Below are 17784 nucleotides of genomic sequence, written 5' to 3' on the forward strand. Positions count from 1 at the left end.
GTGAGATACAGGAAGCACATGCAGATGCCAGACTAGTCGAGTTAACAAAACCTTACAAATAATTAAAGAAAAGTGTCATTTTAAGGATTTAAGCCTTTCAATTTGAAAGGGCAATCAAATATACAGCTACTGAATACTATGATTGTATATTATGAAGTTGTTTTACGTAGCAATAGTATCTGGTTTCAGTGCAAAAGTGCTTAGCGTGACATTTACAGCACAAACAAGTGTTGTTTGGATAGCCACGTAAAGCAATACTAAAAACCACCTGTGATACAAAGATACAAATGTTAAACTTGTAAGTCTGATATACTTTGCTGCACTCAGTCATGTAAAGAAATGCCCCTTTCTCTCATTTTATTCGTAGTGAACAATCTGTTCTGTGTTTCTGCCTCAATGTTTTTCATATAGCACCGACTGACTCAGGCCATTACATCTGCTCTATAATGGCCTGGATCTCTTATCTCTTTCTGTCTCTCTCTTGTCCCCCTCTAGCACTCAGTTGTACAGAGGTTGCTACATTTCAGAACATTACAGTGACAAAATGAGTGTTGAAGTAACGCGGTGACGGCGCTACAGATACACTGTGAACTTTTATCATCCCGCCTGCATCTGACGTGATTTCCCCCCTTGTAGGTTTTCTCTTTCTCTTCTCTTCTTTTCTCGATAGCCAGTGGTTACAGAACATGGTTGCAAAAGGGTCCCCTGCTGTTTTTGGGAACCTGGCTACATGCAAGCCAATGACTATGCCATAGTGTCATAGCCACAGCTTTATTCCAAATAAAAATAAAAATTCAGACAAAAAGATGCAGATACATAAAGAAAAGCGGATGAAAGTCTTTCGCAAGAGACAAAACCACTTCTTTCATGCTTCTAGCCTCATAGGTAAACTGACCAGGCAGAAATAAATGAGGAAAAGGAAGAATGATTGGTGCAAGATATAAACAAGGGGAAGTGGTGGTTGCATGGCTTTTTAACTATACAACAAGATCAAAAACATATCTTAACTTCAGATGTTTCTGACATGGCTGACTAACAAAAGCCCTGGCAGGAGCGTTTTTGAGACTGAAAGAAGACAAAAGTTCAGGCTATGATTACAATTATTATAAGGGCAGAGAAAAGAAAGAAAGAAAACATCAGAAGAAATAAATAAAGATTAAAAAACCTGTCCCTGAACAGTGCTGATTAGCACGACTGAGGGGAGAGATTTAGCTGGAACTAGACTGGAATTAGTGCCTCCAGTTTTGGGGACCTCTCTTTTCTGTATTAACATTTCAGGGGCAGTCTGTGAAAAGGCTAAAGAGAGTAGAGGGGGAGCCGGAGAAGGGATCCTTTTCACATGCAACATAGGTGAAAAAAATAGTTCTGTATTTTAAAAAAGGCCATTTACTGTTTAGTTAATAGTGTAATTAAATAATGAGCCAATATGAGAGACTCTGTGTTGACTATTTTCTCAAACAACATGTATGTGTTCCACTGAGGTAACCAAACGGATCTATAATTGTACTATTTTACATTTTGTTAATAGAGCATTATTACAGTGGCAACCAGTGACTTCTCTCAGTGAAGTAACTACATTTCTAACATCATCAGAGTACATTTGTTTCCATCAGTGGGAGTATTTCCTGCAGCTTTTTATCCAAATTTTGCTGTGAGAAAATCAGAGCTGTGGGGAAAATTACACTGATTCATATGTGTGCCCCTTTCACAGTATTTTGACTTGCATAAAAAGCGCTGGTGCTACTGACAGTCTCTTAAAGTATTATAAAATATGCAAATTCAGTGAGCACAATGAAAATCATATTTACACAAGAACCACAACATTTCTGCTTTGCTGTTTTCTTTCTTTACTGTACGCGCATGTAAAATAGTGCAGAAACAAACCAGGGATATTTCATTTAACTGTGTCACAATGAGGTGAGATAAACTTTTGATGCTAAATATGTATAAAATAATTAATACAGTCTGAAAAATATTAACTGAAAACTGTCCCATTTGCTTCTATACATATATTACATTTCCATACAATCCTGGGTTATTATTGATATCTTATTGATGAGGCTATGCCAAAATGTAATATGTAAAAAGTAAACAAATTCAAAGAAAAATTATGGTTAAAAAGCCATCACAACTGTGTTTTAATACCATATAGCATGAATGTATTACTTGTTTTACATGCTAGTACACACTAGATCTCTATTCCAACTACTATGAAAACTAGATGTCTTAGTTTCAGGTTTCAGCAACTACTTAAATCGCTACAACCGCATGCATATTCACAAGAATACTCTTTGCTGCACTGTAACAGTGTGATAGCTGCCCTTTTCTAGCCCCATGAGGCTCAGTCAACTTTAGACACACAAACACGCGCACTCTGATGCACACATGCAGAACCATGTCAAGTATGTGACTCTTGAAACTAACCCAAAGTCTTCAAAGACTCTAAAGTGTGTGTGCGTGTGTGTGTGTGTATCTGTCTGTGTGTGTGTGTTCAACAGTAAGGAAGTGCCAAGGGGAAAGGAGCACATGAACAGTGAAAAGGGGCCAACTCAATAATGCAAATACTGGCTCATTAATGAACATTATACATAAATGAATAATGTCTTAACACTTGTGGCAGTGATATAATAAAGCTCTTCCATTTTTAGAAATGCAATCTTTATCTCACCACATCAGTTATTTGCCTAATTTCATTTTTCTAAACCTTGCACTCTCGGAATGACCCTGATGTTAATTTGTTTAATTATTGAATTATTGTTTTTAGTGTCCTTCAGAAGCTAGTGAGATCATGGGTACCATTCATAAGACAGACAAGCCTCAAAACCTTACTATGAATGGCCACTACAATAGCTCCTTTAAAACAAATGCCTTTGTTATGAAGGCTGGGTGATAACTTAGAAAGCAGAATTTTGTCTGTTGGTTTCTTGTTAGTTCGACAATTCAAACTTCTTTTAAATCTATACTACAAGAAATGTTGAGTAGATTCGTTCCTTTCTTTAGTGTACAACCTGTTTTAAATATGAACATGTTTGAGAAAAAAAAAGCGTACTCTTGATGGTGCCTGAGGCTAGACAGTGAGTGTTAAATTAACAGCTAAAATATGCAAATGTATCACGGTTGTACAACACAGAGGTCATTTAGCACATTATAATGACTCAAATATGTCCTGCTACCAGAGGATATCCAGAATCAGAGGTTAAAACATAATTTTCATACAATGTCTTTGTTTTCATAGCTGTTCAAAAGCTGCAGCACAAAGATCTGCTCTTGTGGTAGATTTCACTAACAAATGCATACATATATAATGTTTTAACAGAAGTCGTTAAACTATGACTGGACAGGTTTGCTACTTATTTTTTGTGGACATACAAACATAATTTACCTTTTTTAGTTTTTTAAAAGTTTATATTGGATATTTAGCAAATTTGCAACTAAATAATTGTATCATACAGTGCAGCACAATATAGCAACTGGTATATTTTCTGTAGCTTTTTTTTCACAAATACTAGGAGGTGACAAAAAGAGCAAACCAACTACCATGAAACTTGGTAGAAAGGTGTTGCTGTGGGCAAAGAACTAAAAACTTTAACTTAAAGTTTTCTTTAAAAGTGTCAATGCGCTTTGAGTTGTGTTGTAAGTGGAAGAGGGACCTATAGAACAGTGGTAAAATATATTGCAGTACATCAAATTCATTAGATCGGTAAAAAAAAGAAAGTAAATAGGGTTCAAGGTTCTTTATTTGTCACATGCACAGTTATACAAGTATAACACACAGTGAAATGTGGCCTAAACCGGAGCAAAAAATAAGTAAAAAACAAGAAAAGTGGATAGTCGGAGCGGAGCGGTAAGGAAGGCGCCTGGACGTGGCCGCGCCATCTTTCGAGTATATGCCAAGAATGGCGTTGTTGAAAATCTGCAGAAGTTTTATTTCTGTTTTATTTCTGTTCAGATGACTATTTTCTTCTTTTGCTGTTATAGCTCTTTATAAGTACATATACAATCTAAATAGCCTCTGATAACATTCAAAGCAAGGTGAAGGTTGTTGATCATTTTTGATCATTTATTTTTGTTTTGGTAGAGCAACCAAATATTTATTATTTAGATGTTTAGAATGATTGTGGCATCAACTTACAGCATTCCTGTGGACTTCGGTTGTTGCGAATAAGAACCTTTTGGTTTGTAGTACGGAACAGTCTTGTCCAATTGACGGTGTTATAGTAGCAAAGCTGGCTGTTCTCTGCAATGTGGACATTCCCAGCACTGATCTCTCTCAGAGACTGAAGCTGAAGTGATGTGATCCCCGGCTGCTTCAACACCAGCAGAGAGATCCCACTGAGAGGTAAGAATAGGTGGAGGTGAGAGGAAGACGGAGCCGACAGCAAAGGAAAGAAGGTCAGAGGAGCAGGAGGAGAAGAAATGATGTGGCGCAGGGACAAAAGAGGAAAAGAAAGGGAAGAGAGAAGATGGAATCATTTCACAGGTTTGGTAGAAATGCTGTTTAAACATCATAGCGGTCTACCAGTCATCTCAACTGTGATCTCATTAGTCAACATTAATTCTATCACTGAATCATAATTTCAAGAAGAATACACTGTGTTTTTATGAGCTCACATTGTCCTATGTTGCAACAATGCAACTTACAACATGTGTTTTAATCATTCTGTCTGCTAGGCTCTCTCTCTTTTTTCTTCCTACCCCCAGCTATCCTGATATGTCCCACTTGCATGGTTTAAAAATGACAGGATGCCAGTGGGTGTCAGAAACATCAGATAGACCGAGAGTATGCAGGATCAAGCACGGGGCAGGGGTGGGTGGCAGGCTATAATTTGTACTGCAGCCTGCTGTTTCCATCTGCAGGCAGGTGCAGTGCACATGCACACACTCTCACACGCACGCCTAGGGACACACACACACAAAAACACACTGAATCTCACAGTCTACACTTTATCAGCAGACACTCGCTTTGATTACATCCAAATCCCGCTACATTTTTATTGCATTTTTTCCAAATTAAGAAAAAAAAATCTAAATGATGAATAATTAAGTGCTATAATTTAGGTTAAATAATTAAGCTGTCTTTAGAAAGTCATGTTTTAAGTACAGCATTCTTCAGCAGTAACAAAAAAAAATTACACTTCACACATTAACATGCATAGCACTTATCCAGATAAGGCTATCCAACAAAACCGGATCCACTTTCAGTTTGCATTAAAATGGTTTAAATATATAACCAGAGGTAGAGACGTTTGATTGCGACTGTAACCTCGTCTTTCCGATCTTCTTTAAACCACAGCAGTTTGCAACAATGCATGCGAATTTACATCTGTGAGATAAGCTGTGTAGTGTAAATATTATCTATGCGTTCATATACATACAATATGTGTACAGCCCCTCCATACCAATAGCAAAAAGAAATAGAAATTAGTCTACTGATAATAATAAACTTTATTTGTATAGAACAGGAAATAATCAAACTTAACTCAAAGTGCTTAACATAAAAAAGAGAATAGAAATTAATTATAAGAAGTAATAATAATAAAAACACAGCACAATGAAATACTCTAAATTTACTGTTATCGGCTCCGTCTTTCATTCCTTCATTTCAGTTTTCCAGTGAGCTGTGGCTTCAGAGATTGTTCGCTACAATTAGCTAAAAATAAATCTAAAACCACAAATTTTCCTGCTTGCCATTGATTTAGAAGAACTGAGCTCTGATTGAGACATTTGTGAAACAACTTGGCATAAACTATTCCCAACAATCAAAAAACAAAATACAAAAGAAAGAAAGAAAAAGAATTTGTGAAGGTATTATGCACCCAGGTACCTGTACAATGCTCTTCCCCCAATAGTAGCCAGGTTGGAGAAAACACCCAAGTCTGTCATGTTGTCAGGCCATGACTGAATGTTTAGAAAACCTAAATGAAGACAGGGATGAACATAGGTTATAAATCCACATGAGTACTGACAGACCAGAATCACCTGTCTATCACACTGTCCATTTCTACAGTGACAAGAAGAAAATGAGCAGAGAGAACCGGCCTCTCTCTAGAATTAGCAACATTCCAGAAACACAACAATGCAACTGCACCACCTGAGCCTCATCTGAAATCAGCGAAGCACTTCTAAGCCAGATAAATGTCTGGCACAGCAATGCCACAGAGGAGTTTGGTGCCAGCTATAACAAGTCTGACTTATCAATATTTTTGCATTTCCTTTATTTCCCTGTCAACTGTTAAATAATTTAGGAGATAAAATCAAAAGCTGAGAAAATGGCCATGGCTCATTTAGGATTTTTAATAATAGATTCAGAAATATGAAATATTTATTAGAAAAAACAGTAGGGGACTACAATCCCCAAGCCAACACCAGAGGACAAACAACAGAGGCTACGAGACCAAAGAAAAATCCACAGTGGGTAGAAGAGCAGAGGTAAGAGGGGAGGAGAAGGAGGTGGAAGGAAAGTCTAGACAAATATAATGGCATGTTTTAAAAGCTAAACATGCAATACTCCAGTCAATAAACAGTATCAGACTCTATTATGCTAGACAGTGTGAGTTCTTCCCACAGGATGCATAATTTTGTTGGTCCGGGAAGGGAGGAATGGCAGAGAAAGGTAAGTAGAGCTTGTGGCAACACAATGCCACGCTTGGCTTGATGACAAAAGACAAAGTGCATCCAGTCTGAGTAGTGACGGGGTCTCAATACATGCTTATTACTAATGCTTGGGAAATGTCCAAAACAGGTGAGGAATCATGCATGATTTTTTATTGCAGTTCCATCCAAAATGATGCTACTTCCCAAAATGGAAAAAACATTTTAACATTTTTTGTCATTTACACATTTTTTTTTTAAAGTGAACCTTTAATGAGAGCATAATGGCAGTCATTAGGATAAAAGAAGAATTTTTTCCATTATATAAACCATTATGAGGTATTCGTACAGAATGTCAAATATATTGCTGGGGAATTGCGGTTTGTAAAAGGTAATTGCACTTTTGGTATTTGTCCATCTTGATTCTCATGATGTGCAGTTTATGATGCTGTGAGTGCCTCTTAGCCCAGAGGCAGCAGTTCTATAGAATCGTTAGCGCTGTACTTGTCAACACTAATTGTCTTAATGACAAAACCTGCAGTGCTGAGGCACCTCGCTGTTCTGGCACGGTGCTATTTCAGAGGGCTTTGGGTGTTCTCTACTTACAATAGCAGTCTACTGCCTGTTGAAATCTTTCCTGTCTGTTCCAATGTAGGGATGTGATAGCAGCGAACGTTTGCTATCTGTATTTGCTATCATCAGAAAGTGGGTGAAGATTGTTGATAAGAAAGGTTAAAATATATAAATAAACAGTCTTTGTCCAAGCAGAGAGACACTCTAGAAAGAGTAGGTTTCCGCAATTGTGTTATTGTACTGCCAAGTAATAGTAACTTTCACGGTGTAGTAAAAGAGACAATAATGCTAATAAACATGGCGAGCACTGAGCTGCTAAGCTACAAAAAAAGTAGTACAATTCTAAAGGTGACTGGAAAGGTAGCTAGAATGACTGTTCAGTGCCCTGCTACATACGAATACAGCAACGAAGACATGTGATGCAGTCTGTATATGTATATAAATTGTTACATAGAAATTGTTACATAATTTCATTGTGCAAGCAACTGTACAATGACAATAAAAGGTCTAAGTCTATATAGTTTGTGTATCATATGTAAAAATACACCAGTATTGTATTGTATTGTACATGCTTCCTAAAGTCTGTGCAGAGTAAATGGTCACAATGCATTTTTGGAACAATCTAACTATATACACATTAAATATCCTGCAGGTCTCTACACACTTCACATTTACACTTCAGGCAAACTTCATAATAGATCTTCCAGTGAAGAGCAATAAGAATAGATTACAGCAAGTTATCAATTCAGAGGTTCAACTTCCTTGAGGTAACTGTTGTTGCTGATTGGCATTAATAATAACTGAAATTAACTGAACTGATTTAAGTCTTTGTAGCTAATTTGTTTCTAAGTTGTGCTAGATGCCTTAATGTGCATTTGCATCACTATCAACAATCACATAGGAGCGGTCCATGAGGCCCTTCATAGGGGAAAAGTGTAAATGGCCTGCATTTGTATAGCGCTTTACTCAGTCCCTAAGGACCCCAAAGCACTTTACACTACATTCAGTCATTCACACACTGGTGATGGCAAACTACATTGTAGCCACAGCTGCACTGGGGCGCACTGACAGAGGCGAGGCTGCCGGACACTGGCGCCACCAGGCCCTCTGACCACCAGTAGGCAAACATGGGGTTAGTATCTTGCCCAAGGATATTTGGCATGCAGCCAGGAGGCAGCCTGGGATCGAACCACCGGCCTTCTGATTAGTGGCTGACCTGCTCTGCCACCTGAGCTACAGCCATCCCTTAAGTGTAGGCCTGATCCTTTCAGACAGATTGTGGAACCTCACTAGATAGAAAGATCAATGCCAAAAAGCAAGTCAACAAAAATTTTGTGTGCAACATTATGCTAGCGCTTGTATTTTTTTGTGTTTTCATGTGAATTTTCATGCACATGGAAAGATCACTTATCAGGAGTGTATGCTCTGCTGGGAGCCACATCAGCAGCACACCAATGTGCATAGTGAATTAAAATGTGGAACCACTTGGACAAGAAGGCCATGAGCTCATAAGCAAAGGTTAAGAGCGCTTAAGTTGTAGTGATTACATTCTGAGTCACAACACCGAGAAACCCACTTATGCTGAATCGTGCTAGCTACACCCACACTTTGGGTAAATCCTGACCTGGTAAGAAGCCACCGAAAAGACAAAAGCATAATGGATCAGAATTTGATTTGAGACAGAAAGATGCGTGTGCTGGTGTGGATGATGAAAGCTGTCCTACTACAGAGCTCATTTGAAAGCCAGAGCAACGCTAGCTGTGACCTTGGGGTCATGGATGCAGGTTGCCTGCTTTTGTAAAAAGTCACGTTCTTCTGCCAGCTCAGAGAAATGACAAGCTGAGATGACACACGTGTCTGACCACATGGCTGCTGGTTTATGCTTCATCACCTGCTTTCAAACTGTCATCACTAACCATCAGAGAGGAAAAGCAAGAAAACAAAATGACTTCGAAGTCAAGTTTTGGAATATATCTAAGTCAGTTTAAAGAGTAAACAACTGGACTTATACAGAGATTTATATACCTTAGCAGATACAAAGAGTTCAGATGCAAAGGTTTCAATCAACTGAGTTCAGTGTCTTGCCTGAAGACACGAGGAGCGGGTATCAAAATGGCCCCAATGGTGTTAATGGACAATTCACTCTATCAAATGAAAAACAGCTGCGCTAGTTTAACTTGCTTTCCTAACTCACTATAATCCTTCCTTTTTTCCCTTTGAGCAGGCTTAAATATTAGTTGTAACTGACATCAGTTGTCAGTTTCCATTAAGGAAAGCGCAATAATAAAAATGCTATTTTGTCTGCAGCATTTCATTTCTAAATCTTTCCTTTTAAGTTAGCTTTTGAACTGCAACAATACAACTCTTTTTCTATCAGAGTGGTTTATCACATTTAGATTATGTAGACAGATGGTGGTCGCAGCTCAAAAACATGATTTGGATTGTGAACAAGTAGGAAAACTGCTATTACTACTACATGTATGTTGGCACTTGATTGTGTATGTTTATTACCCCCCATATTAGCTTTTAAGAGTAACTGCCATTAGGTATAACAATATTTATTATTATAACTGCTACAGGTTATGTAGAAAGTAAAGTATCTAAGACACATCTTAGATACTTCACAATTTTCTTTTCTTTTAAAAAAAATATAACTGATGTAATCCTAAATAAATAAGTGGTGTTCAGATGAAAGGGACACACTGTTTAATAAGACATCTGCTTTTGTCATTCATGGCTAAATAGCAAGGCAAGGCAAGGCAAGGCAAGTTTATTTGTATAGCACAATTCAACAACAAGGTGATTCAAAGTGCTTTACAGAGACATTAGAAACAAGAACAAATAAAAAGCATGATTTAAAATTGATTAAAACAAGCAAATAAACTAACTAACTAATTAACAAACAAACAAACAAACAAACAACAGTATATAAAATCAAAACAGATAAAATCAGAACAGTAGATAAAATCAGTAGTTAAATGTAAGTTTTGAAATTTAAGCTTAAAGTGTGGATTTGGTGCTTTATTCAAATGCAGCTGAGAACAGGTGAGTCTTCAACCTGGATTTAAATAAACTGAGTGTTTCAGCTGATCTGAGGCTTTCTGGGAGTTTGTTCCAGATATAAGGAGCATAAAAGCTGAATGCAGCTTCTCCGTGTCTGGTTCTGACTCTGGGAACTGATAAAAGACCGGATCCAGATGACCTGAGGGATCTGGATGGTTCATACTGGGTCAGGAGGTCATTGATGTATTTTGGTCCTAAACCATTCAGAGCTATATAGGCCAGCATCAGAACTTTAAAGTCTATCCTCTGACGGACAGGCAGCCAGTGTAAGGACCTCAGAGCTGGACTGATGTGGTCCACTTTTTTGGTCTTAGTGAGGACTCGAGCAGCAGAGTTCTGAATGAGCTGTAGTTGTCTGACTGATTTTTTAGGTAGACCTGTAAAGATGCTGTTACAGTAATCAAGCCTACTAAAGATGAATGCATGGACTAGTTTTTCCAGGACCTGTTGAGACATCAGATCTTTTATCCTTGATATATTCTTGAGGTGATAGTAAGCTGACTTTGTTATTGTCTTAATGTGTTTTTCTAAGTTTAGGTCTGCATCCATCACTACACCCAAATTTCTCGCCTGGTTTGTGGTTTTTAGATGTATAGATTGAAGTTCTCTGGTGACCTGTAATCGTTTTTCTTTGGCGCCAAAGACTATTACCTCAGTTTTGTTTTTGTTTAGCTGGAGAAAATTGTGGCACAACCAGTCATTGATTTCCTCAATGCATTTACCAAGAGCCTGTACAGGGCCTCGGTCTCCTGGTGACATTGTGATATATATTTGTGTGTCATCTGCATAGCTGTGATAGTTTATTTTGTTGTTGTTTATAATCTGTGCCAGTGGGAGCATGTAGATGTTAAACAGAAGGGGTCCCAAGATGGAACCTTGGGGAACTCCACATGTGATACTTGTCTGCTCAGATGTGAAGTTACCTATTGATACAAAGTATTTCCTGTTTTCTACGTATGTTTTGAACCAGTTTAGTACAGTTCCTGAAAGACCTGTCCAGTTCTCCAGTCGTTTGAGTAATATGTTGTGGTCAACTGTATCAAATGCTGCACTGAGATCCAGTAAAACTAGGACTGACATTTTTCCACTGTCTGTATTCAGACATATGTCATTGAACACTTTGGTCAGAGCGGTTTCAGTGCTGTGATTCTGTCTAAAACCTGACTGGAAGGCATCGTAGCAATTATTCTGTTTTAAGAAGTAACTGAGCTGTTGAGAAACTGCTTTTTCAATGATCTTACTTAAAAACGGGAGATTTGAGATCGGCCTGTAGTTGTTCATTTGTGTCTTGTCAAGATTGTCCTTTTTCAGTATAGGTTTGATTACAGCAGTTTTTAGTGATTCTGGAAACACACCTGATAATAAAGAAAAGTTGACGATCTGTAACAGGTCTGACTCTAAAGTCTTTGAGACCTTTTTGAAAAAACAGCACTGATATTTTACGAGAATAGTTTCCTATTGCTTTTGAAAATATGACATCAGAGATATGATGTGTTCTTCTGATGGCATTGTCAAATTTTGGGGCTGGAAGGATGACAGTGTACACGCAGCTAAAAAGTGGAGGTGGCATGGAGAGCTGGGGGATTAACGATGTGCACCGCATGTTCTGGCTCTTTTCTTCATGGTGCGTGAAGGGAGAGCTGGGGCTGCGGGACTCAAGGCTAGGGACTCCCTGAGGGAGAAGCAGTAGAGAGAAAGAGGAGACTGAAAGACTCATATGATATTCATCTTATTCTGCAAGGCCTGTCTTTGGTTTGGACATTCTCAAGAGGAGGGGAGGACTTGAAGAAAAACACATATGCTGATACATGGAAGTATTTATAAGCATTGATGTGAAACTTTCCTGTTCAAGAAAAGAGATGACAGTAAGAGTAAACATTTGTTCTTTCTTTAAATACATACGCGTATAAGACCAATGCAGTGCAACTTATACACTTACCTGTAATTTCCCGAACGGTGCGGAACACGTTGAGTTTTTCCGGGTCCAACGCTTCAATGTTATGATAGATATCCCTGTGAATAAAAAGAGATCAGAATGACAAAAACAAATCAAGTAAAAGAAAAAAAGAATGTGTTTTAGTATTTCCATCTGTATGTGTAAGGGATATACCTACTTAGAATAGAATAAAATAGTCCTTTATTGTCATTGTACATGTACAACAAAAATGCGATACTTACAGGAAATTTTCTTACTTACAGGTAAGAAAAGTTTGCTACATTTACCAGCTGAAGAGGTAAATCATGTATGTGTACTGAGAATACCTGATTGGGATATTTTAAGTGAACTATATTAAATACATATGAATGAATGCAAACAAATAGTACTGTATATCCATGCAGACATAACTAACCACTAACATTATTCAGATTAATCCATCCAATTAACAGTTTGATTCAATCTGTATCACACTGTTAATAGCTCGATGGTATTTAAAATACCATATTTTCACAAGTATTATAATCAGTTTTATTTCAAATTGCAATTTTGAGTCAAAAACAAAGTTTCTGATTATTGAGAGAACAACTCAATAAAGGAGACTGAGAATGAAGAATAAAAGGAAGGAAGCAGTCAGCAGGTACAGCGGTGGAGAAGCTGACACAGCCCCGGAGAGATCTTTGCACAGAGAGGTCACACTTAGCCACTCTAAACTAACATCTGTTAAGCACACATGCTCTAAATGTGTCCATCATGGATGTTCACTTGTGTGCTAGCTGAAGAGTATCATCTATCTTAATTAATAATTGAATCAATCCCCCAATCTGTATGCCAGGTGACCCAAATTAAACACACCATCTATGCTATGAGACCAACAGGTGCACACTTAGTCTAGTTGAAGGCTAAAATGGTCACAGTGGACTAGCAGCTGCGATTTTTACTTTTAGTTACTTCCAACTTCAGTGGAGTGTGCACTACCTGTGGGCTCTTTTTCAACAATCCACTGTGAATGCTCAGTGCTCGCTCAGCTGAATACAGAAAGGCTGAATGGAATGGGAAAAGCCATTTTATATTTAGGCAGATTTTTTTTCTCCCACACTGTCTTCAGTCATTCCGATAAGCTGAATCTTCTCAGCTCTCACCCTTTGATTCCAGTAATGAGGAACACCAGGTTGCCATTGATTTTGGTGCAGTTGACAAACTTGTCAATGTTGTTGGAGTCCACTGTCTGAGCAGTCTGTAGGCTTGCTGTGCCTATCCCATCACATGCTGAAAGAAACACAGTGAAACCGTGAAGAGAAAAAATTGCATCAATTAATTCAATGGTGCAAACATGCAAAATACGAGGTAGATTAGGGGTTTGATGCAATCAGGACAACATGTACTTTTCCTGCATTTGCCAAAATAAACCCAATAGTGAAACTGACAACAGTGCATACATACAACTATATAGTGTTAATAATAAAATAGCTAAATCGATGGAGACAAACATTCAGTAATTATCTGCTGCAACTATATGTTTGAATTTTACCTTTTGGACAGATGTCAGTACAAGGGATGCACATCTTAATGCGATTCTCCTCCACCTCCATCTTGTTACTGGGGCATGCTCTCACACAGGAGCTGTGATCTACCACAAAGTTATCTGGAAAACAATTCATTGTAAATGTCAAATACAGATGGCTGCTGTTTGTCACACTGGAACATACAGAACAATAAGTGGCAGTGGAGTGTAGGCAATCACATAAAAAAAGTGCTGAAAGTGACTTTGAAAGTGACTTTGCCTCACCATTATTTTTATTCATTTATTTGGTTATTTATTTACTTATTTTGCATAGGATTTATGTGAAAAACTACCAAAATAAAAAAGCTGCATACTTTCATAACAGTAAACAGTTAAATGTTTATATTATTCTCTATCCTGTGTCTGTTTAAAAGTAACAATGCCTCGAAGCGCAGAGCTCCTCTTCCCTCCCTGCTGGTTGGCCTTTTCAGTGATGTTTTGAACAGCATGGGGTGTCTACAATTAGTTGTGGGTGTGGTGAGTGACTAGCTTGTGGTTAGCAGTGGCCAAAGAATAATTTATGAATAAAATGACTAAACATTATACACAGGAGTGAGAAGAGCTATGCTGCTAGTGCAGACGCAGGCCTCTACTTCCCCGTCACCTGTACTGGCTTTGCAAACAAGACTGCTTGTCAAGATGACATGTTGGAACGACCATTGACCATTTATGTACCCCCAAGAAGTGTAACAGTGTAGCAAGTCAACCATCCATCCATCTTCTTAACCACTTATCTAATTTAGGGTCGTGGCCAACTTATACGTACAATGGCAGTTATGTCAATTGGACTGGACTTAAAAGAAAAAAGAACATACAAATGTGAGAACCCAGCCTAACAAATACATCCCATGCCTCTTATTCTGACCTAAACTTGATGTAACTTGACTTTTTCTACTCCTAACACAAAACTTTATACAAGTTTTACTTTTAAACAGCCATTTGCTGAAATTAAAATAAAAGTCCTTTGCAAAATGTCGCTTTTACAAAACTGTAAAAGTCAAATTCATCCTCACAGACATAGTCACGCTCACACACACATAAAGACTATTTTAGGAAAGAGACAAGCTATATTTATGTTGCTAGTATTTGCCCTAAAAATGATCTACCAGCAGTAATGAGAAAGTTATGAGAAACCTAAGGAGTAAATGCAATTCAAGAAGCAGCTGCATTTATCTTCCAGTCCAATGCAAATGAGGGTTATAAAGAACATAACAGGCATTGCTACTGTCCATTCCTCCTGCTTGTGGGTCTCGAAGACCAAGGAAATCAGCTGATGGATTGCACATGGATGCAGGTGTAATTATCCACAGTGAACTGAAACTGTCCCATTAAATTAGTACTTAAAGTGTAGCTATGTAGAGGTTATGACTTAAGATTAATGTTTAAAGCAGTATGCATGTATGTGGAGTATCCATGTTTGTGTGTGGGGGTGTGTTTGTCTGTGTGTGTATGTATGTATGTTTGTGTTTGTCCAGGTGGTCAGACTTACGTGGACACTTCTTGACGCAGAAAGCTCCATAGGTGTACTTTGCCCTAGGGTTATGCTCCAGCTGGAAGGTGGTAGGGTTGTAGACAAATGGCTGAGGGCACTGGGTCACACATGCCCCACTGTCATTAAAGTTGGTGCAGGCCTGCAAACATCCACATAAGTATTATTAGCAGTAGTAGTTGTAGTAATAGTACTAGTACTTGTAGTGGTAGTAGTATATTTACATGATCCGTACACAGTCACAGATTAGGTTACTTTTGATTGTGTGGCCAAAATCTGGTTTCACGTTTATTCATAACTGCTGCCAGCCTGACCCCAGGTTTGTATTGCAATTTCCTTTCAATGTCCAGTAGTGATATTACTGAAAGGTGGAGATGGAGACTATCAGCATGCACCCAATGATATTACAATCAGTTTAATTTTACTAAGAAAAATCAAGCCGGAGTGGAAAAAAGTAGATACAGAAATCGTATTTTGCTTGATTCTTTTTAAAAAAGTTAAGCTACAGAATTTTAGTCTGGTTGAGCTCTGGACTTTGACTGGGCCATTGGAATACCTTGATCGTTTTCTTTTCCAACTATTAATTTTTAGATTTGCTGTACTTCCCATCACAGTCTTGTTGTACGACCCAATTTGGACTAAGCTGTAGCCACGACGCAGACAACTTGACATATGACTTAACAATACAGAAGAGTTCAGGTTAACCTAATAACTCCAAAGTGGCCAGATTCTATGGCTACAAAACAAACCTGAATCCTCACCCGTCTACCAACGTGTTTAATAGTTGGTATGGGGTGTTTATAACATCCTGTGTTTTGTATTTGGCAATAATAATAATGGGTTGGATTTATATAGCGCTTTTCAAGGCACCCAAAGCGCTTTACAATACCACTATTCATTCACTCTCGCATTCACACACTGGTGGAGGTTGTAGCCACAGCTGCCCTGGGGCAGACTGACAGAAGCGAGGCTGCCATATTGCACCATCGGCCCCTCTGGCCATCACCAGTAGGCGGTAGGGTAAAGTGTCTTGCCCAAGGACACAATGACCAGGACAGAGAGCCCGGGGACTGAACCGGCGACCTTCCGGTTACAGATGCGCTTCCCAACCCCTGAGCCACAGTCGCAAATGTGTCACTATGGCCACACATTGCAACTTTAATCTTGTGTGTCCCAAAATGACCAAAAGTCTTGTTTGTTAAGGTTTGTTAAGATACAAATTTGCCCACCCAAGCTATACAGCATTGTTCTTTTTAAAGAGAAAAGGCTTTCTCCTGGCATCTTTCCAAACAACCTATACTTGTTCAGTCATTTTTAGTTATGCAATTGTACTGTCCTGAACTTTAACATCCATCCATTTTCTTCTGCTTATTCGGGGCCGGGTCATGGCCAAGCAGAGAAGCCCTCCCTCTCCCCAGCCACCTCCTCCACCTTATCCGGGGGAACGCCAAGGTGTTCTCAGGCCAGCCGAGAGATATAATCTCTCCAGCGTGTCCTGGGACATGCCCGGAAAACCTTACCCAGGAGGCGCCCAGGGGGGCATCCTTGTCAGATGCCTGAACCACCTCAGCTGGCTCATTTCGATGTGGAGGAGCAACGGCTCTAGTCCCGAACTTGGCCGAACTTCTCACCCTATGTCTAAGGGAGAGACCAGCCACCCTTCGGAGGAAACCCATTTCTGCCGCTTGTATTTGCGATCTCGTTTTTTTCGGTCACTACCCACAGCTCGTGACCATAGGTGAGGGTAGGGACGTAGATCGACCGGTAAATTGAGAGCTTCACTTGTACACTCAGCTCTCTCTTCACCACAACAGACCGGGCCAGCATCCGCATCACTGCAGTCGCTGCACCAATCTGTCTGTCTCCCAATCCCTTCTCCCATCACTCGTGAACAAAACCCTGAGATACTTGAACTCCTCCACTTGGGGCAGGGTCTCGTCCCTGACCCGGAGTGGGCACTCCACCCTTTTCCCGGCCGAGGACCATAGCCTCAGTTTTGGAGGTGCTGATTCTCATTCCCACCGCTTCACACTCGGCTGCGAACCGTTCCAAGGCGAGCTGGAGCCCATCACCTGATGAAGCCAACAGGACCACATCATCTGCGAAAAGCAGAGATGAGATCCTGAGACCACCGAAGTGAAAGCCTTCCGCCACTTGGCTACACCTAGAAATTCTGTCCATAAAAATTATGAACAGAATCGGTGACAAAGAGCAGCCCTGGCGGAGCCCATCACCCACCGGGAACGAGTCCGACTTATTGCCAGCTATGCGGACCAAGCTCTTGCAATGTTCGTGTAAGGACTGAATGGCCTGTAGCAATGGGAACTTTAACATGTAACATGCTAACTGAGGCCTGTAGAGTCTGAGATGTAACTCTTGGACTTTTGGTAGTTTCTCTGAGTATTTGACCTTGGGAAGATGAACGACTTTCTTAAGTGTTTCCTACTTGAATGAACAATTTTTGTCACTGTAGGCTGATGGAGTTGTCCGTTTCCAGATTGGGCAGCAACAATTGTTTCTCTAAGCTCATTACTGATGTCTTTCCTATTTAGCATTGTGTTAACACAC

General features: G+C 39.3%; 1 protein-coding gene across 6 annotated transcripts in view; it reads right to left on the reverse strand.

The window, feature by feature from the left end:
- erbb4b (erb-b2 receptor tyrosine kinase 4b) overlaps nucleotides 1–17784 on the reverse strand; it is a 341307-nt gene that overhangs the window by 80286 nt on the left and 243237 nt on the right. For all 6 annotated transcript variants that reach the window (XM_082509409.1, XM_082509412.1, XM_082509410.1 and 3 more), the window contains exons 7-12: nucleotides 15217–15358; nucleotides 13695–13808; nucleotides 13306–13432; nucleotides 12167–12240; nucleotides 5825–5915; nucleotides 4133–4332 (exon numbers count right to left, since the gene is read on the reverse strand). In XM_082509409.1, coding sequence (XP_082365535.1) covers nucleotides 4133–4332; nucleotides 5825–5915; nucleotides 12167–12240; nucleotides 13306–13432; nucleotides 13695–13808; nucleotides 15217–15358 — 748 coding nt within the window. The remainder of the gene's footprint in view (nucleotides 1–4132; nucleotides 4333–5824; nucleotides 5916–12166; nucleotides 12241–13305; nucleotides 13433–13694; nucleotides 13809–15216; nucleotides 15359–17784) is intronic.

Source organism: Aulonocara stuartgranti (assembly GCF_965226115.1).
Source record: "Aulonocara stuartgranti genome assembly, chromosome: 16".
Classification (NCBI taxonomy): Eukaryota; Metazoa; Chordata; class Actinopteri; order Cichliformes; family Cichlidae; genus Aulonocara; species Aulonocara stuartgranti.